Source organism: Spodoptera frugiperda, chromosome 12, assembly GCF_023101765.2.
Source record: "Spodoptera frugiperda isolate SF20-4 chromosome 12, AGI-APGP_CSIRO_Sfru_2.0, whole genome shotgun sequence".
NCBI lineage: Eukaryota > Metazoa > Arthropoda > Insecta > Lepidoptera > Noctuidae > Spodoptera > Spodoptera frugiperda.
The window spans coordinates 9,817,551-9,840,288 of record NC_064223.1 but is presented as its reverse complement, the minus strand read 5'-3'; the positions used below and the strand labels follow the sequence as shown (position 1 = coordinate 9,840,288).

Sequence of the window (22,738 nt, the reverse complement as noted above, 5' to 3'; positions counted from 1 at the left end):
CTCCACACTGCACATATTAATGCACTAGCCGACTATATGCATCACTAGCTAACTAACTGACTACACAGCCATCAATTGTAATTTATGACTTCATGTTCGCATGACCATAAATACGAATGTGCTACAAAACCGATTCGGCCGACGACGACGTAATATTCTTTCTTGGATTTCCCATTAGCGCGTGACGATAGCGGATAGTAGTTTTTGTTTATTTTCATCTTAAAATCCCACGCTTTACTGATTGCCAAATCTAGTTTGGATTAGTTGGTGGTAGAAGTAGGAAGTATTTGTCATAAACTTCGTGTTTATCAAACCGTTGCTCCACTCTTTTCATTTATCGTGATTAGTCTATTTGCAGTTTTATATCACTGCCTTTGAACGAAATTGCCGTTTCCACTGCACGCTCTAATGACTATGACAATGATGTGATATAGTGATAACTGATAACATTCTGCACACAACTCCATAGCTAGAATACGAGTGACGTACGTCCGTACGCCATTATTTTGCGTGCCTTAATAAACACTAACCGAGTACATACATGTGGTACATGTGCACTCTCGAAGGTTAAAATCAGTAACGGCAAAGAACCAAATCAAATCGTTCGATCGAATCATAATAAGCATTACGTAACTCACTTCTTGACATTATTCCCATTTTATCATCAGCTACAACACGTCATGAAAGCGTGGCGTGCGACGATATGCCATGAACAAATTGATGCAGCCTTGAACCATTATTGTGAGCGCACTGTGAAGGTGGCATTCCGTTAACTCTCAGTTTTTAGCTCTTGTGTGTATCATCCACGTGCAATGCCAGAAATAAGTACTGCAACACTCGGTCGACCACGTTTTTTATAATGTGATTTCATTAAAAAAACAGGAATTTCTTTATAGGTACATACAATTAATAATGCTTGGTATGGGATACCATTCTTCATCGTTAGAATGGTATCTATTGTTTGTACGTCTCAATCGGGAATGCTCGGATATTGTTGGGGTATCCACGAGTATAAACTGCGACCTATCTGTAATGAAATCATGTGAGTGTGTCATGTCGGTGTTGGCAGAGCAGCGCACTGCTGTACCGAGAGACATTCGCTTGGCGCCCACCACTCGGTTAGTGGAGCGGTCGTTGCCATCGCCCCGTCTCTAGTGACGGCAACCATTTTCTAAATTTAGACGGGAAGGTGATGAATTAGTTGTAATATTATATTTTTAGAAAATCCATTAACTATGGCTAAGTACTTTCGACTTTCCTTAGCTAAACGTGCTCGTTGATCTTTCCGCGTATCATTGTTTACTCATGTGCTATCAACAGCTGACCCTAGGACGTCATTGTAATCATAAAATCCCATACTGAAGTCTGTTTATAGCTTTGAATCACATTTACTTGCTAATCGAGGTACGATGACTAATCAATGTAATATCAATGTTATCTGTACAAAGACATTATTGATAAACGTAATCTTAGTAGAACATGACTGTAGTTAGAAGTCTTAGCTAACTGCAATAAAATGTACATGCGCACCTACTAAGGTAGTCTTGGAACTACACTTTACTGTAGAGATGACACAGGTAGAAGGTGACTTTGATAATACTATTGAAGTATGCCAATTTTTATGTTTATCAGTGACCAAACAAATTGCACCTTAATAAACCGACAAACATGTTTACCGACCAACAACAGGTTGTTGACGGATGATTTCAAAATAGAAATAATATCGTTTTAGCCACTGAAAAAAGGAAAGAAAACTAACAATTCGAACATAGTTTATGGGGGAATTGCATAACACATCGATAAAATACCTGAGATTACTGCACATGTACCGTGACCGAAATAATGTGAAATGAAATAGGTAGATTATTATGGGAATATTAGTAGATTTTTTTAGGGGTAAAATCATCCAATGATTTCTCCCGCCTTGGGCGAGGCGAGAGGGAGTGTCAGACTCTTACTGACTTAAAACCACCCCGTTCCTGCTTTTCGAGCCGGAGCCCCGGTAAACCCACGGTAGTCCTATTAGTGGATGCCATCTTTATTGGTAAAACGTCTTTATTAGTAGTTAGTATAGGTAGGTTTTTTGGTAGAATTTGAAAGGTCCACGGCGTCAAGGTTGTTCGGTTTTAAAACAGGCGAAGAGGAAGCTGTCGCGACCATATCTTTACGATTACACGTTCTTAAACCGTGTGTTACGAGAATAAATTTAATGAGGTTTCGGTGCTTTTAATGGTAATCGGATCGATAAAGTTTAATGAATTGATCACAGGTAAACGATTTAAAAAAAGGTAGTAATGCTTCAGAATAAGCACATCTCGTGCTTGTGGGTTTTTTTACACCTAAACGCTAACGGAATTTATTGTTATCACATTTTGAATAGGTACGCCCGCACCTAAATGACACTCCGCAGATGTGATTTGACCTGTTTAACTTTTTGGGGGAAAAAGTGTTCTCCTTTTGCGTTCCTAAATAAATTATTGGATTTCAATATTATGTTCAGATATGCAAAAACTTGTTTGTCTATCCGACTACGCTATAGATTGTGGTTAAAGTTGTAATTGAAGCGATATAACTATAACAAAAGAACAAAAAAAAAAAAGGAACAGAAATAATCGACAGATCGAGACTGACCTTAAAAACACACAAAATAGAGTTTCGTAAGTCATTGGCTTTGGTTTTGTTTACCTTCGCACTCCTAGCAAATTGCACTACATTCTCTGAGGTATAAAGTAACACAATCGAGGAAATAAATTGTTAAATCAAGTCACGTACCTCACATGTAAGAGGTACTCACGCTACGTATATGTAGAGTAATTAATCAACAAACCGACGAGAAGTACTAAATAAATTATATAAAAATCTAGTGACCCGCCCCAGCTTCGCATGGGTGCAATAGTGATATATTATGCATGTATTATACATATAAAACTTCCTCTTGAATCACTCTATCTATTAAAAAAAATCCGCATCAAAATCCGTTGTGTAGTTTCAAAGATTTAAGCATAGGGACAGAGAAAGTGACTTTGTTTTATACTATGTAGTGATATGGGTCCAACTGTGATGTCCTCTACTAATTGATGATTCGTCAATTATGGTTTCAAGGAATTTCTAAGCGCATTATCTGTGGAACTGTTCAGCTTTGCAACTCAGATGACGAATAATGGCGACCGATGTGCGACGATCATTTATTTAAATGAACATTTGAAGTCTGAACCAGACAATATTATGATTTATTTTTTATAATTCCGTTTATAACAATGCTTAGAAATTATAATTAGATATTGCGTCAGATAAGTCTAATACAAAAGTTTAAATTTTAAAATACAATTAAATAATAATTGATGAAGAACACCCCCATATTAAGGAAGTCGATGAGAAAAATGGGATGTTTAAATCTTTAATTAAAATGATAAAACACACAAAAGTTGTCGGAATCTTTGATGAAAGGTTTTGAACGTCATCTAATTAACAACGAGGACTTTTGCTTACCGTACGTGTATTCAAAGGGCAGAAGACTAAAGTAGGATTAATACTATCCTGTCACTTATCCATGGTAACGTAACGATAACAATATCACACACACATTAGCTGTCGACATTCCTAGAACTATCGTACCCTCCGCTCCACTGGCAATTAACAAATTAAAATGTGTCGTCACTACAGGAGCTGATATCATGCGCTCAGCTGATATCAACATCGTACGATGTGATAAAATATTCATAAACTTATTTATAATTAATTGTTATGCAAAACTTTGATAGGTATGATTGCTATCAATATCCGTCACACCAAACCAGATGACATCTCGCATATAATCACGCTAGTTAGTTGCACGCAACACAGCAGCATCCACACCGTATGAGGTCTCACTCCTCACATGTCGCAGAGGCCGCCATAAGGAAGTTATTTGTTCAGCTGTAAAACGTTAAAACTAAGTTGCATACGAGTATAGTGCAAGTCGGTATTTGGCGGAATGTTGGCGACTGGACGGAGTTGTAGTCGGCTGTAAAGTAAGTCCCCTTCGGGGCGACTCGTGGAGCGTCGCGTGTCTGTCGAGCCTCCACGTCGGCGTCGCGCCACCCGGCATCGACCGCTCCCCGCGCCTGCCGCACCACCCGCTCACACCAGGCGCATTCCTCACGCCGACTCCGTGTTTCATATCGTTTTAGTCACTCGTGTACTTTCGTGGAGTTCGCGTGTTCCGTTGTTTTACAAAAATACCGGTTCTCAAATACATAGCCAAAAACATACGATTACTGAAAAAAATAACTTGTCAAACTTCACTTACATTTGATAGAAAAAATTTGAGAAATATCTGTTGAGTAAAAGTAATTTTAATTTTTATTGTTTTGTAATTTGTTAAAATATTGAATGATGCTAGTTCCTAAATTATAGCTTTAATATTTTATAACACGTACAGTCGAGTTATTTAGCATAAATCGGAAGACAGTAAATAGTAGATGATGTCAGCCTTCACAATAACCACGACGCTCACGAACGGGCACGGACATGTGAACGGTCAGCTGGAGCCTGCACTCAACGGATACAGAAAGAATGGATTTGTCAAACAGGACATAGTAGACCGCACCGTGAGTACCCACTTTGATCTTAACTTCCTTCCTAGTTTTCCGGGGTCACAGAGCTTTCTTTCCGCGCTGACTAGGCCGAGCTCAAACAAATGTTTACACAACCTTATGGGTCTTTAGAGATATATTTTAAAATATACTTATTACTATAAATTGTGTGGTACATACGGGGAAATGGAACTGTAGTGGCCGACAAGTCGAGACGAGGAGACTGCATTGTTTGTACAAGTATGAGTGAAAGTTGGCGCTACTCATTGCACCACCGAAGGTTGTCTATGAGTGCCCACTCCATAGAAAGTTCGCATATAAATGTACATAGAAACTCAAGAAACAGTAAATAATAAGCATGAATCCAAATATACTACAGGAAATGTCCATCTAATGTAAACATTCTCCAAAATTGTTTGAAAAGTATGCACATAATGATTTATTAAAATTAGATTTCATAAACAGAAACATTGAGTGGTTAGCATAAGTCTTTTAAATTTTGAAGACAGCCTTTAGAGGAAAAAATGAAGTGAAGGAAATTTGGCTCGGAGTTAATGTTGGTATTGTAGTATTTAAGATTAAACCATGCAGTAATATTTTTGAATGTCTGCCTATGTATTCAAAGATGAATGAAGTATGAATAGAAGTGAGAGGACGAGTAAACGGTGTGGACAATGCAAAATAAAATGAGACAAACTCGATAGTGGAAGTGAAAACAATAAAGAAGGCGGCACCTGGTGTGTCTGCTAATATATCAGTAATTCGGCGGAATATTAGAGGCATAGTCAGTAATTATTATCATTGACTCCTTATTGATATAATTAACATTCGTGTACACCGTACAGTGCTACAGTTTACATTTAGTTTAACTACACCTGCCACCTACGTCATTCACCACCAACTAAACAAACATGTTCCAAAGCAAAACAGCATGGGATTACTTATCTAAAAGTTATCTTCGTAAGAGAACGTTTCACTGACAATTTGTTTAAGTTTTACCAAGGCGTGTTCAGATCACCAACACTATTTGCATGACGCAAAACGGCCAATACTCATTGAAATGAGGGGTAAAAAAATACAAGTTAAGCAATCGGTATTTTCGAGAGCATTCGCCGCTTACCATGTCGCTGTTGATTTGCTAAGCTGGGCAGTGGGCACAGAACCGCATTAAATTATCATGAATATCTTTAAAACGGGTTGCTGTTCAAGGTTGCTGTTTCCCAAGTGTGGTGATTTGATTACGTATGCAATCGATTTCTCCATAGTAGAATAACCAGGTTCAAGTTCGATGTCATGGGACGGCATGACATGGACTTGCTGGTTGTAAAATGATCGGAAACTTGCTTATGTTTGGATGTTTGTCATGTGACGCGTAAAACACCTTTGTTTTTGATTGTCGTTCATACTGAAGGTTACGAAATTATGTTACGCAGGATTTGACGTCAATCCGCGCATTCTCAGCAATCACTGTACAAGTGTCGGTGTGACGGTAACATTAATCCATTACAGTTTAAACATTACACCAAATACCATTTAAAAGATCGTGTTCTACTAGATTGGCCAAAGTGGCTTTCACACATGACTGAAGCTAACAAAGTGTAGCTTTTCGCGGCAAAATGGAAGTAACTATTGCTACATTTTTGGTAGCCTTGTCCTCGTGAATTCTCAATTCTCAAATTATATACAATGAAAGTTCTAGTGTATTTGTATTACCGGTGATTTTTTTTACTCATATAGCGTGACGGGCTTCCATTTCGATGCTAAGTGAGTACCCAATTATGTAACATTTTATATTCTTGGACATTTTTGAAGCGTTTTGATTTTAGAATCATATAGTGTGCGTTAGCGCTGCAATTTCTCTGTTAAATAGTTTTCCTGTTTGCTTAACAAGCTGTCTTGTCAACATCGACAATTTTGGCATTACATATCCATAAAGATTAACTAGTTTAGAGAAATCCATCAATTTCACTAACTGAGTACTGTTTGCCAATGTCTGTGTACATGTGTTCACATAAAAGCTTTAAAACAGTTTACCCTAAACGTTTTCCTCGTGTATTCGATAAAGTGTTTTTCCCTTTAGATAGATTACGTCAGTATTGTACTCATGTACCTAGCAGTATACTGCTTACAGTATTGTAAGAAGAATAAGAAAGAATAATAAGAGTTAGATGTATGAAGTAAAACCATTCTCTACATGCACATGTATCGATAATTACATTCAGGTATCCCTAGTCCCATTCTTTATAGGTTTCTATTCAGAATACATTTATTAAAGTCAAACTCTGGATGATCTATAAATTGAAAGTTTCGATAGCTGTATGTCACATGAATGCCAAAATGATATCGGGCTTTGTGTAACTCGACCGGAGGTTCATACCAAATACGGTGACGCCAAAACTGTTACCGCTACCATTGCATTCTAGAACATTATTCAATAGTATACTGTCTATTTAGTTTGACTAACTTTCAAACGTTTATTTATTGATCTGTTTGAACTACTGAACTGTGACAAGTTGTTTCGTGATACTATTTTAAGACACGACTCACGAAGAGATGTTTTGGTGGAATTTTTGTAATCTGTAGTTTCATTGAAGTTTTGTGTGATTTCAACATTTTGACCTCGTTAATTGTCGTGCTATCAGCGTGTTTATACACAATACTCCTCCGTCATCATGTATCCGGCTCGCTCGGAGTAATGTACTGCCATTGGCAATAGCCATGATATGTTTACCTAATCCAAGGAAACAATAAACCGGAGCTGCGGACTACCTAGCGGGTTTACCGGGGCTCCGGCTCGAAAAGCAGGAGAAGGAACGGGGTGGTTTTTAGTCAGTAAAAGTCTGACACTCCCTCTCGCTTCGCCCAAGGCGGGAGAAGTCATTGGATGATTTTCCCCCCTCCAAAAAAGGAAACAATAAAAAGTTAATCGACACTCGACGCCCTGAGAAGTAACTCGACTAATGTCATGGGTACTCTGATACATGTATATTGAAGGTATTGATTTGTCATAACTAAATTGGTCTAGGTACTCTATATTTATTGAATGACACATCGTTAATTCAAATTGTAATTTATTAGGGACGTAAGCTGAAATATTATTCATATTGCCTCTGTAAATAGGTATTCCTTTTTCCTTAATGAAAGTACTTTAATTAGTTTTATTATTTATATAATTTATTTTGGAATAAATGAAAAATATAAGAACAGGCTTGCTACTTTTATAATCCTTGATTGATATGTGTCTAAAATGCTTAAGCTATGATTTAAAATTGGTTTAAACATCTGTTTCCGTAATAATTTCTATTAATAACTAAGTGTTAATATCGATTTTAAGCTGTTTTATTTTTCTGATGACGCACTTGGTCAATGTTCATGCCTTCACGTTCAGACGTGTAGCTGTTTCAATTTCATAAATTAATTAATTCTTTTTACAGTGTTTACTAGCTTTGCGAATAAATTGTAAGCAATTTGAAAGGATCTAAAGAACTGGAGATAATTTTTAATTTTGGATTTGTGTACAGATCATTTGAAAAATACATTGTGCCAATCCCAAGCAGCTCTGCAATTAACTAGCACGATTTGAAATAAAATATTTTGCATATTAGGTAGGTACCTATTTTAAAATCTGATAGCTTTTCATTTGTGAATATAATTAGTTTTGCTACTATTGCGGAAAAAGTTATGAGTAATAAATAATATGGTCATTGACTAACGAATATTATTATTGACTATATTAGGTATGTTTTGTAATTGTCTATTGTTGGAAAATAACGCGGGCACGTTTTCCTCAGTGTGATCCATTCGGATTTTCATACGAATATAAGAATTCAGAATTATATTGTCTGTCTCTACATTTCATAATCTGTTTAAAAATGTGCCGCTAAAAATGGGGCATTCGGGGAAATTATCGAATTATATTCTATCGTATCTTTAATTACAACCATGTTATCAAACACACCTCATTAAACAATATGTATTTTCATTACCACAAGACGATTGATTGCAGGGAATTTTACGCCTAACGATGTAGTGCTAATGATGAAATTCCCATGATATGAAATAGATTATTAGATAATAATTATTTTACAGTGATAGTGTCAACATCAATCATAGTAATTAATTTCTCCACGTAGTAATTACAAGGCCAGGTAATTTTATATCGCCATGTTTTGGTAACAGCTGCACCATTTGATATGCGATGCGTATCACATCACCTGATTTAGGTACTTGACTTTCATAAATTTTTCCTCTCAGTTTACCACAATGGAATGTCTAATTAAGGTTTTACAATCGTTATTTTAATGGGTTCCGTTTATAGCGTTAAATTGGTAATTTATGGTTTGATAACATGAAAAAAGAAAATATTATTATGTAGTAGCGTGGTAATAATGCTAAATTAAAATATCTGTTCACAAACGGAATCGCAACATCCGTCAACTAAACTTTATTATTAGCAGTGTACATTATTACATTATCTTTTTTTTTATATTTCCGCCATGATTATAATCAAAATGCCACTTTATGCTTATTTTATTTCCCGTCTGACTGTGGACTTGTCTGTTTAGTTAGAATATAAATATATATTTTAAATATGATTGATTGTGATGAGGTGATGATGACTTATAAATGTCGTGATGGTAAAATAATAGGTGACTGGTCTACGACTAATTTCAAACCACAGTAGGGGCCCATATCCATGAGCAGCTCATTGAGCTCGAAATCAGTAGTAAGCAGGTATCATCTAATTAATTTATAATACAAAATGCAACAAAATGGCGACGTGTCACCCAAGAACGATGCACGTTCGTTGTGCAATGTTTAAACAGCTTGTTTGTATAGCTAGGTGACCTGAATCAGGTTACACTTGAACAGAATTATTGCCAATTGTCACGAAATGAGAAAAAAGTAAAAAAATGCGGCAAATATGCTGACTAACTTTATCAGAGTAATTAATTACTAGGCACGTTCTATTAATTTTTTTTTATAAAAGAATTCTGACTTGTAGAATAATGATTGACATTATCGACAATTTTTTTTTACATAAGTAAATTCTATTTGTAAGGTAAAAAAAATATGTTAATTTGCATGTAATATGTAGACTTTCCATTTAACAGCGCTCTCGATAGTTTTAGTTTCCCATACTTGTTTACTTTATCTATTCAATGACGTTTTAGAAAGTATTAGGTAAGAAATAGGCTGTTATTGCATATCAATGAGTATTCATTGCTTGTTCAGTAAAACAGTGAAATAAAATTGATATAAAAATAAATATTTTTCACAGAATAATTGTTTTGTTTAATTGAAATAAACTCAAAAAGCCTCTACCAACACAGTCCATGGTACCATGTTTAGGTTACAAACAAAACTCGATAGCAGTTTATCATAATGTACCGTTATTTTCAGTTATGTTAGTTGTACCTAGTATCTATAACTACATAATACTAGAATATTATTGGAACCATTCAAGGTCAATGACATAGACATTAAACACTCCTTCAGGGCCAATTTTCTTTTAATACTTTCGATATTATACTAAATCCTGATACGTGCTTATCCTTGCCAAGCTCTGCGATATACCAACATAGTAGTAATCAGTGTAATTTGCATAAGTACGTCCGCTGATAGAGGCCCCGGGCACACTCATGCGCGTTTAGATAACACTCCGTGAATCGCTGTTGTTAATCTATGCCGGGCACTAGTTCGACCCAGTGACGTCACATCACGCCACTTCATTATCATTAACGGCTGACACCCATCGTGAACCTTGTCGCCTGACAATACGACACAATCTCAAATGCAACCATTAAATTACTCATTAATTCAAAGTCAAAGTCAAAGCATTTATTTCAATTAATCCTAAATTAGGCACTTTTGAAACGTCAATTAAAAACTGCACATACAACTAGTGCTAAATGATTAAGCATGTATTTTAGATACAGCCCATATTTATCACGTACGTAATGTTCAAGCTTATTACAATAATTAATTTTATACCTAAGTTATTCAATCTTGTTGCTTACTCAAAGTTGGTTCTATGAATTCTATAATGTGACTTAGGTACATTTATACAAACTTATCTCAAGTGTAGGCTGCTTGGCACATTCAGGCGTGCACTATGTTCTATTCTGTTGAATACAATTGCAGTCTGTATTAAAATTGTTGATCAAGTCTCGCAATTTGCATTCGACGTATTGTATTGTGTGTTGTGTGGGCGTTGCTAGAATTTACAGCTTAGGTTTAGGTATAAATACAGCACGTTCACCTCGTACTCGTACGATTAGTTTCATTGCGTCAAAGGTTTGACTTATATCTATAGACTAGCAGTGTCCTCCCTGGCTTCCATCTCCAGGACTTTCACGACATTTCTCTAAGAAGTTTTTTACTGCAAGTAATGTTCCTATCTTTGATATCATTATTACGTATAAAAATAATTGTTTTCTCTTCTATTACAGTCGTTAAGGCAAGCGGCACCATTCAGCACAGAGCCCGAAGCGATTGCGGAACGGGAAAGATGTCATTACGGACGCATCCCGCGCGCGGCGGCGCTCGCGGGCACGGCACACCGCAAAGTACGCGTGTACTCGGACGGCATCTACGACATGTTCCACCAGGGACACGCCAGGCAACTGCAGCAAGCAAAGACAGTCTTCCCTAACGTCTACCTCATTGTTGGTGGTGAGTGCACTGTCACACTAGTCTAACAGCCGAACTCAGAGTCATTTAATGATTACTTAAACTATTCCTTAATAACAACTGGACATGGACTGCACGGTTGGCGCGGTGGCTGGGCAACTGGCTGCCGTGCAACGTGTCGCGAGTTCGATTCCCGCACGGAACAACTCTTTGTGATCCACAGATTGTGGTTACGGGTCTGGGTGTCATGTGTATGTGAAATTGTATGTTTGTAAACGCACCCACGACACAGGAGAAAATCCTAATGTGGGGCAACGCTTAAAAAAATGTGTATGGAAAACAATCGCTAAGGACTGGGTTAAGTAACCATTAAATGAGTCTGAGTATGGCAGTAAATCTTAGTCCTAGTCCAGAATCACGGACATATTTGGAGAGCTTGATTACTCAAAATAGTATCTTTAACAGACTAATCTATACTGATAGGTAGCTTGTTGAGACTGGTCGCAATTCTGTCCTGTGTGCGCCATTCGATTACGTCAGCAGTATTGAAGTTTGACCCATTGATTGGATCCTCGCATCGTATGATGTCGATGCGTAATGTCGCTTTACTGATTGCATTCACATCCTCATTCACGGAACATGTCAATAATCTTTTATATGTTATTTATATTGATCAAAAGGCAACGTTTCAAAGTAAATGTTTATTTTAATGACGTTTGTTAGATTAGGCCGGTTATAGCACAGGTTGATACCGTCACGCCATCGACTCGCCGCCTGTAACGAGCTAAATAAACAATTGTTATTACTGCTTGACTGGCTGCCTGACTCCGATTGCCTACAGTTTAATGGCAGCTTTGTGTTCGTGGCACAAATACACCGTCCTTGGACTTGTATTCTTTTCAATTAAATAATCATTAGCCAAGTGTCTGCATACAATAGATCGATGCTTATATTACGATCGTTCACCTCAATTCTAATATCGTTGCTGTTTGATACAAAACAATTTGTTACTTTTTACAATTTGGAGTAAGTAGTATAATCCTTTTGTAAGTACTTTGAGGACATATTAAACATGCGGTGTGTCACGCACAATACAATCAAGATAATCGTTACATAATCTGGCAATAAACAGAGAGTGCCAATATTATTTTTGATGTAAACACCGCACCGGGCGCTACGCACATGGTAGCCTGCGGCCTACCTGGCATAGTGCCGCGCTCCCACAAATTATGATAAAAATATAATGGACGTATTGCTAGATTGGTAGATTTGTCGCATGATACATTATTTACGGATTAAGATTACATACGATACACGCGACGCACGTGTATAGCGTAAACAACGTGATGCTGATAATAAATAAATAAATCATCTGCGGAAACGTAGGCTTATCATTTAAAATCATCTTTTTTGAGTCGTAATAGTTCCTGATCTCGTTTTTATTCGTGTCACCGTGGTCGTTAGGTAGATGATCTTGAACTACATTTCAATGATAATTGCTGTTAATGTTGTCGACATTTATTTGTTCATATTTATCAAAGCAAATAAAGCAATAATGAGCCGGGGAAAATCCACGTTTCGGGTTACAAACCCATTTATCACAATCATGTGGATCAACTGACTCACAGCCTTGTTGGTCGATTGCGATGTCCGGAAGACCCCGATAGCGTCCCGTAAAGTCAAATCAATTAAACCAAAGCGCTTTTGAGAATCAAACAAACAAAATACGACTTGTCTTGTCTGTCAGTCGGGTTCCCTATCTGGGTTAAATTCCTGATTTGCATTAGGTAAACTAACCCCCATTAAATGTGGGATTTGGGACTTATAATTGCTTAAATTTGGATTTTGTGTGGAGGAATAAGTCTTTAAAATCTCATTCTATGAAAGAATTTATGACCTTTTAGTTACATATAAATTCCATTGATCTAATTTTAAACTGGTTTCATACAACACATTTACATAAATAGCCCTTGATGTGTAGGTAATAAGGTTTAATTTATTGTTTCCAGTATGTAGCGACAGCCTAACACACAGCCGCAAGGGACGCACAGTGATGACGGAGGACGAGAGATACGAGGCTGTCAGACATTGCAGATACGTCGATGAGGTAATTCACAATAATATTGCACTTGTGAATCATGAACTGTGTATTTGTAACCGCTAGAGGCGCTGGTGAGACGTTGTTCTGATTTAAAAAGAGAAAAAAGGAAGCCCTATGCTGTTAAAAGTTTGTTGAGCTTGATATTTGCGAAACAATTCTATTGGATAATTGACCTTTGGCAATATTAGCACCTCTAGTGGTTTAACAAATGAATGAGTAACATTATTCAAAATGTAACATTTAGAGAAAACTTCCCAGGACCAGGAATAATTGAAATCACAATTGCACATAATTGTGCACCAATTATATGTCCCGTATAATAGGACAAGTGACATTTGGTGTCACTAAGGCTCTATATTATTCGCAGATCTTGTCACTGTCCTTTATAAGTATCAGTTTATAGATATTTTTTTTTAATCAAAAATGTTCTCAGATTTGTTTATTTTGACCCGAAATTCCCGTCAGGCGATTAGATCAAAAAGTTTATTTTACTTATTCAGTACATTCGACTTTAGTACGTTGAACTCCAGTGTACTGTATACTGTCTTGTTGGTCACGTGTACCCACAGCGGTGGCGCTTAGACAATTAAATCAATGATGTCATTAATCATCATTGCTTGCGCTCATTATATCTGCGACCCCAACGTCCTCAGTTCTCAGAATGTGATCGTATGATTTGTGCGGTAATTGTTTATACACAAACATACAATTGAAGCTGAAATAGGTGATAAAACGTTAAAGTTCAAGTTTGGTTACACGAGCGTGTGATATCATATACTATGATACTTGTGATTCTTTGAAACACTCATAACATCTGCGGTTAATTTTCAGACAGTTTACCGAAGCAAACAGCTTGTACTTGTGTTATATGTATAGGTATATGACTAATTTCAAAAGAGGGCAATGTTTTTCCTAAACGCAGACTTATTTACTAGTAAAAATATTGACAATACATTACTTTAGGACTTTGCCCTACCCAAGAATATTAACTTAAATCGTAGAGCAACTACTACTGATTTAAAAAAAAGATAATAGGTAGCAGACGTTAAAGTTCAAGTTTGCGTTATTATACAGTAAAGTTTAATAACTTAACTGATCATTAACACAGTTTTTTCATTGACGAACCTCTATTCACATGGACCTCCATTTGACCTATAGTCAACATGTACAGTTATAATACTTATAATGCTACAAAACGTTATTGTTCCCAATCTCAATGAGCAACAATATAATGCACGGAAAGATCTCAAGCTAATATTTTTTTGGCAGTTCAAGAACTCATCTATTTTCAATGTTGTTGTATTTCTATAAATACCGGCTCAGGGGTTACGGAAATGCGCTTGCGTTAGAAATAAAGTAACAAACCGACAAGCTACTAAATAGAATTTATAAATATGTTGCATTGTTTTTATGAAAATATAGAAATTTCTAGATTGGGTCCCTTAGGTCTTGAGGTGTGTTCATTTATTTAGTACATTTTACGAAAGGCTTACAGCCTAACAAACAAACGAATTGATATTAAGATATAATAACTGATAGCTAATTAATTACAAGCCTTCTTGTATAGTTTTAGAAGTAAATAAAGTATAAAAACAAGTTTGCATATCATTGACCTAAGCTTATTATCACAGGCAACTTTACCTCTAACAATAGCTCTGTCAATTCGCCAGGGTGTACAGAAACGTAGATTATTATTAGTTTATTTATAAAATTATTTCTATTGAAAGTGGATAGAGTAAACTAATAACATAATAATTATTAACTTTAGTCTGTTTCTGGATAAATTAGGTTTTTTTTTACAAAAGTATTTACATATTATGTTTCCTTCCACTCAGTGCAATCGGTTGAAAAACTAAACTCCAAGGCTACATAACCATGGCAATAGGCTCACCACCTATTACATGGGACTTACAACATAAATTGTGAAATGTGGGTGTACACAGTGGCATTACGTGCCATAATGTGCACCTCTGCCTACCCCTTCGGGGATTAAAGGCGTGACGATATGTATGTATGTATGTATGTTTGTCTTAGAAATATTCTATGATGAGGTAATGTTCTATTTATATGGGAAATAAGAATAAAGAAATAATATGAAATAACGATGCATGTTTATTTTTAAACATAATTAATGCCGTCGCGAGATTATTATTAATTATCGTATCATTAGCTCAGTAAAATGCCTTATACCTAGATAACCTACCGACATACATACATACATACATATTATACAGGGTGTCCCTAAGTCGACGTCCAACAGACACCAGATGATCAGTATTCCAACTGTTATCAGAAAAATATAAAAAAATTCTAAGTCCTATTTTTAAATTACAGTGACTTATGTGTTATCCACGAAAAAGTACACCCTGTAAGTCTAGACTCTTGTTGCACAAATCTTTATTTTTTCGTCTGTCTTCCTTACATTACCTGAATAGTGCCTAGTAATATGGAATCATAAATTCTTAGCCAATTTTAGATCGGAAAACATTGTCAGTTTTAGAGGAACCAAATACTCTGAATTAAAATTTTCCCCTTACTTTAAGTGACTGTATTGAATCAATTATGTATGGCGCTGGTAGTGGCAAATTTCATCAAAGTTAAAAACCAGATTATAAAATGGTATAGCACTTTGCACATTATTTCTTAAATTCGACACAAAAAAAGAATTTTTAACTGAAACTCCGTTTCGAAATTTATAACATACTAAAATTTCTTCTAGTGTGCTCAAATAACGTTATAACCTCGTATGCATTAGACAACACTACCGATTTGATATCATCATGAAAATCAGCGAGGATCTCTTGTCAAACAACATTGTCTACCCATGATTAGTCGGCAATATAAATCGCTAGACGAACTGGTAATGCATCTCGAGCCATCGTATCGGGCTACGGCATTTTACTGAGCACTGGCTTTAAAAATTGCACCGTGTTGATTATTTAACTTTTAAATTATTTTTGTTTTACCTGCAAAGTATGCAAATAAATCTTTCTCGTCAAACTAAAGAACATTTAATGCTTCATACCGCATTTGATCACAAATGAACACGTAACTTATTCGGAGGATCCACCCATTTTGTTGATGGGGATATGACGAGTAATTTTTCGTAAGGGCTAATTAACCATACCACTACCGTCGATATTGTGTACATGAATCTTCCGTACCTTTTGTCTACACATTTGATAATGTGTTTGATGCACTATGCAATATTGCAATCATTCTAATATTATTGTTGTTCATGATGACAGTTCTTATACCGATAATATTGCTGACGTATGCTGCAAGCGAAATCATAAGTAGACAGATGTTGTTTGACAAGAGATCCTCGCACTCTTAACATGATGATATCACGCGTGCAAAGTGTTGTCTATGCATACGAGGTTATAACGTATGATTTGAGCACACTAAAAGAAATTAGTATGTTCAAATAAATTCATGAAACGGAGTTTCGTTGAAAAATCTTTTTTTGTGTCGTTAATGCCTTAAGAAATAATGTGCTAAGTGCTATACCATTTTATAATCCTTATTAAATGCGCCAACTTTGGTGAAATTTGCCACTAACTATACATATTTATTCAGTACAGTCACTGTTATTTTTATTCAAGTATTTGGTTCCTCTAAAACTGATGTTTTCCGATCTAAAGCAGTTGGCTAAGAATTTATGCTTCCATATTACTGGATGCACTATTCAGGATAATGTAAGGAAGACTGCAGACGAAAAAATAAAGATTGTAGCAACATAGTCAAAAGACTGGCACAGGGTGTACTTTTTCGTGGATAACACTTTATAAGTCACTGAATTTAGAAACTGTAGGACGTAGAATTTTTTTATATTTTTCTGATAACAGTGAACCTTTGATCATTGGTTTACTGCTTACGTCGATTTCAAACACCCTGTATACTGGCAAGCCTAGGTTTAGTTGCTACAAGTTTTAAACCTCTATTAAAAGTCTGGACCAGTATTTTTTTTATGTAAAAGACTAACCAGGAAAAATAAATTTTATATAAAAAAAATGTGATTATTTACCTCCGGCTAATCATTAATGTGGTGGTTGCATACAATAAAAACCAGTATTTTCTTGTTATTTCCAGTTTGTACTGCTTTTAATGTAAAGGAAGACATAATTAAAACTAATTATGGTAGGTACCTAATGTGCACAAATCTCGTTTAAAAATAAAGAGACAAGTAATGCGAGGTATTACCAAGTGTCTGACGTCTTTACAAATACTCCTTTTTTTTTAAATGACTAAGTTGAAAGTATGCAAATTATATCTGTGTCCAAAGGACATGTGAAACATTATGAATGCATATATTATTGCATATGTATGAAGTAATTAAAGTTATTGTACTCTTGTACCGTCATGGCACATGCAAATGTGTTCTAATATTTTGTCTGTTCAAACAACAACTGCAACTTTGTTCCCAAGTAATGGATGTTTGTGTCTCACACTCTAAGCACCTAATTTCTCATTGGCGTGTTCACCGTTATCTAACTGATTCTGTTTGCCGTTATTGCCTATGATTTCTAAGTTAGATAATTGCGTTGAGGCGTGTACCTAATATGTTTGATAGTCCTGTTATTTTTCGAATCAATCCTTTCTGACCGATCCGACCGTATGCTCTCAGATGACTGACGTAGCTAAATCGTAAACCCCAAGTACTTTTTATCATAGAATCACAACTTTACTCAGACATAGAATGTACCGTGCATTATTATTTGAATGACCTTTAGTTTTTACCTCTTAAACATCCAAACTTGTCTCCTTAAGCCAGTTTATACACAAGTTTTTTGTTAGTCTGCCACTAAGCAGTGTAATAATAGTATTTACGTCACGGCTACCTGATTGCCATAATTTTGTTGAGCCATGATTAAGCATGAACGTGGAAGGCACAGCAACAGACAATGGCGGTCTGTTGAGTTTTTCAGATAGATACTAATAACTTCCGTCAATGCAAATGATATAAGCCTTGACACCCAACACGTTATTCAAATTACCCTCGGCATTAATTCACTTTATTTCACTTATTTCCATAAAATCATCATAGTCATTTTCCGTAATATGATCGTGGTGATGTTTTTTTAATATAAATGTGATGATGTATTAATCCTCTAAATACTTCAATACGAAATAGAATTAGGCAAATCGTCGTATGAAAGGCCTAGAACTATTATAAGCTTTAAATAGATAAATCTTTCCTAACTTAGTTCTAGTTATACTCCAATAGTAAATAATTCTAATTATTGTTGTCGTTGGTTCCAGGTGGTAAGGGACGCGCCGTGGGAGTACGACGAGGAATTTCTAGAGAAGCACAAGATAGACTTCGTCGCACACGATGACATTCCCTACACTACGGAGGATTGTGAAGACACTTACGCACTCATTAAGGCTAAGGATATGTTCGTCGCCACACAGAGGACAGAAGGTGAGGAACTTATGATATTTGCTAGTCAGTCTATTGGCAAAAAGTTTAAAATATTGAGTAATCAGTAAACCGCAAGGTAAACGTAACACTAATAGCGAAGACGACATCTTTCTCAACTGTATAGATAATTATTTGTTAGGAAATAATTATTTAATGTTAAGTCTACTATGATCTCACTAATAGGTGTCTCATGCGCCGTCGCATTCTCCAGTTAATTCAGAAATGTCTGTCTGACAGAAAGTCTAGGTTTGATAACTTCAACAATCTACACACGTATTATGTTATGACTAGAATTTCGTACCTATCCAAGTATCTATTGTGTTTAACCTCGATTAAAATATTTATTAATTCAAAGAACAGTTCAACTACACATGTTATTAGCTAGGCAATAAAAATGTTTATATCGACGTAGGCTTGTAGGCTATCATCATTATAGGCAAAAAACATCAAACAGAACATTTAATAATAAGTATAATACTTGGTAACTATACATCTAGGTATATGTAGAGTACAGTTAACCTACTCCTAGTAAGTAATTTGGCACTTATACAAGCAAGAAAATGAAAGATTTATTCAGTGCAGAGATCGTACCTATTGCTATTCTAAATTATGTATATACTTGTTAAAAAGTCCAATCTAGTGAAACCATTGACAGGCTTGGTTTCGAACCAATGGTAATTGTCTCTGTATTGAATCAAACTGACTTCTTAGCTTACTGACCTAGTAATGCCTAGCATTTCTTTTTTGTTCTAAACAATTATAGCTCTATATCATATTCATTGACGCATATTACACAGATTTGTAAATAACCTTCAAAGTATTGAAAGTATTTTGTCAAAACCGCCATATTGTTTATCAAACATCCGATTAACTAGGCAATGTTCTAAATATTTGTCGGTAGCCCTGCCCCAGTAAACATTCCTTTACTTATTTAGCTGACCGCATTCCTAATGGAATACTTCGGTCCTTAAACTTTAGCTCATTAACTAATCTCATTCATGTTGCATTTGGTATAAACGGTGTGTCACAGATACGGTTTAGGAGTTAATTAGGGATTCAATAATTAGTCCGGTTTACGAGTTTTAAGTAATGAGTGACTATTTAAAATAGAGCAGTTTGTCTCTTTTAAAATTTTGTGTGAATCAAAATTAAGTTTGTTTGTTACATAACACTTATAATTATGAAGACGTATTAATGTTTTAACGTGGGAACAATAATGTAATTTTTAATTAAATTCAAAGTTAATTTTCTTCAAGGTTGGTCGATGATTCGACAGATAATTATGTATATTGCTATAAACATTACATTGCACATATTCTATATACTATTTATTAATGCTTTTCTCGAGGTTTCCGAATGTATCGTTTTTTATTTCTCTCAGACAAACTTTGTCGCGGAAATAACGAATCATATATTTTTAATGTGTACTTATACTGTAATGTAATGTACATTTAAGTAACAAGCACCTCAATTGGTTGTTCCAGGAGTATCAACATCGGACATAGTGGCGAGAATAGTACGAGATTACGATATCTACGTGCGACGAAATTTGGCTCGCGGATACTCCGCCAAGGAGCTAAACGTGGGCTTCCTGAACGAGAAGAAGTTCCGCCTACAAAACAAGATGGATGATCTCAAAGAAAAGGGCAAAAAGGTAAATTAGCACACATATAAGCCTTTTTTTAAAAGGTGTAATTAACCAATGACTTCTATCCGCCATGAGGTGAGGCGAGAGGGAGTATCAGATTCTTAATGATTTAAACCACTCCGTTCCTACTTCTGCTTTTCGAGCCGGATCCCGGCCACAGGCTAGCTAGTTCGCAGCTCCGGAACAAATAAGCCTAAATTGAACATTAATTTGATTATAATATTCTTTTTCCTAGTTAGGTACTTGTGATTGGTGCAGTGCATTAAGTTATTTTCAGATTTTCATTTAAAATCTTAATAGTACTTTGCCGACACTGACATTTCTAGAGGTCTTGCTTTAACCGCAGTAGTAACGTCTTTCATGAAAGATGTTCGGAAAACTTTCCGTCCCTCAAATAAACATCTAAACGAGCAGTTATTTATATTTCAGTACACTTGATCGTGAAATAAAATAAACCACTTAGGTAATATTAGTGATACCGACACATAGATAGCACTTTAACATTTAACCTTATATTATCACTTATTAAAAAGCTAGTTTAGTTCTTTGTAAACAAAGTGTGTAGATGTGTAAAACTGTAGATATATCGTCTGACCTCGCTGTTACCAAGAGGCCGGCAACCTGTTGCTGTGTCGGTTACAACGAACTCTTTCAGTAAACATTCGAATTTGAACCTTGAAACTAAGTGAACTTGATCGACTTTGATATGAGTTCTCGGTCTTTCGCTAAACATTGTTATTGTTAGGTAATCTGTTTGATTTGAATAAGATTTATTTGGAATTTTATTTTAAGAATTTGGACGAATGTTTTAAAATAATGTTTATCTATATGAGACTGTGATCTCTGTGCATCTATGAAAGCTAGAAATCAGATTTTAATCTTGCAATTTATTTGCAGGTGATGACAAACATAGGTGAGAAGCGAGTGGACATCCTAACGAAGTGGGAGGAGAAGTCTCGGGAGCTGATCGACGCGTTCCTGCTCCTGTTCGGGCCGGACGGGCGCCTGTCGAACATCTGGAACGAGTCCAAGGGCCGCCTCATGCAGGCGCTCAGCCAGCCGCCCTCGCCGCGCGGCTCCCCGCCGCCCGGAGAGAACGGAGACTCACACTCCCCCGTGCACAGGTAACTATTTCATTTTGAACTACAAAGTTGTTGCATATTTCCTTATAAACGTAGTTGCTAAGTTGCATACCATAGGAGGCCCAATGTCGCTTTCACTAAGAGTAAGCTCATGCAGTCTTAATGATCATTTATATTACCTTTACGGGCTAAGATATATAGCACGTGAGAATTGTGGAAAATCTTAATACAATGAGATCCGAGAGACCGAAATATCGGTTCAAATCCAATTTCATTCTATCGTTCGTTCATTTTACTTTACAAGCATAAATATCTAATCGTAGCTGTTTGTTTCGTTTAGCAGGAGCTCCGTGTCGCCGCCCCCGCCCAAGTCGCGTCGCTACGAGACCCTGTACGAGGCGCAAGCAGGTAACTGGGTAATTATTGCACCGCTTGTATTAGTCACACGCACACACTCACACACACCTCTATAACACTACTTATAATCTGTGCGTAGTTGCATAGTGTGCAGAAATGAGCTTAGTTTGAGTACTCTTTGAATGCACTAGTTTTTGGAAATAGATTTGGCAATTAATTTGTGTGATTTGTTTGATAGCTTATTGAGGTTTCAAATTGCGAGCATGTACTTACTTAGCTATATTAGAGCAATTGTACCTTTTCTAGAAAGTTTGAAAAATCTTGCTTAAATGTGATTTTAGTGTTATGAAGTCTATGTAGTAACTATCTCCGAAATAAATATAACAATTATTTAGTATTCACCTAACATTTAGAATAGAAAGTGTTGTTGATGGAAGGCCGTAGACTGACAGTGTCCCCCCCCGCAGATGCATCGAGCTCTGAACGTGCTGGCGACCCGGAAGCGGCCTCACAGCGGCAGCTGACGGACGACGGCTCGGACGACAGCGACGACGAGTACCAGGACACCAGCCCCTACCTCTAGGGCCGTCCACATCCATATAGAATAAATTACGTCGTTTAAATTTTGTATGCGCGTTGAGTACAATTGAGCGAGTGTGTCAATATTATGTGATCCATAATATGAAATCATAAATCTTAATCCTATAGTTATTTATTTTGTCTTGTTAAGTAATTTAGTTCCCTTTCTCGCCCCAATATGATTGCAGGATGGCTGCATGTTGTTAGCACCTATAAATACCATTGTGTAAGATATCTGGTGCAAAATACATAGAGTTGAGATATTAATTTTATTTATATTATTAAATAATTAGGTGACACTTTTTGACAGTCGATTAAAAAGGTGCTTATTAATGACAA

General features: G+C 36.1%; 1 protein-coding gene and 1 long non-coding RNA gene across 5 annotated transcripts in view; one reads left to right on the top strand and one right to left on the bottom strand.

Moving 5' to 3' along the window:
• Positions 1-4,005, bottom strand: part of LOC126911277 (uncharacterized) — a 6,905-nt gene extending 2,900 nt beyond the window's left edge. The window contains exon 1 of the long non-coding RNA XR_007705797.1: positions 3,490-4,005. This is a non-coding gene — a long non-coding RNA (uncharacterized LOC126911277). The remainder of the gene's footprint in view (positions 1-3,489) is intronic.
• The window catches only part of LOC118262810 (choline-phosphate cytidylyltransferase A), a 24,899-nt gene extending 2,161 nt beyond the window's left edge, over positions 1-22,738 (top strand). Inside the window, exons 1-8 of one of the 4 annotated variants that reach the window (XM_050697426.1) lie at positions 4,145-4,589; positions 11,027-11,249; positions 13,217-13,314; positions 18,571-18,733; positions 20,218-20,387; positions 21,279-21,505; positions 21,804-21,879; positions 22,288-22,738. In XM_050697426.1, the coding sequence (XP_050553383.1) occupies positions 4,461-4,589; positions 11,027-11,249; positions 13,217-13,314; positions 18,571-18,733; positions 20,218-20,387; positions 21,279-21,505; positions 21,804-21,879; positions 22,288-22,344 (1,143 nt within the window). In that variant the 5' untranslated portion in view covers positions 4,145-4,460 and the 3' untranslated portion in view covers positions 22,345-22,738. Of the gene's footprint in view, positions 1-4,144; positions 4,590-11,026; positions 11,250-13,216; positions 13,315-18,570; positions 18,734-20,217; positions 20,388-21,278; positions 21,506-21,803; positions 21,880-22,287 lie in introns of those variants that run through there. The other 3 variants (XM_050697424.1, XM_050697423.1, XM_050697425.1) reach the window with 3 other exon arrangements.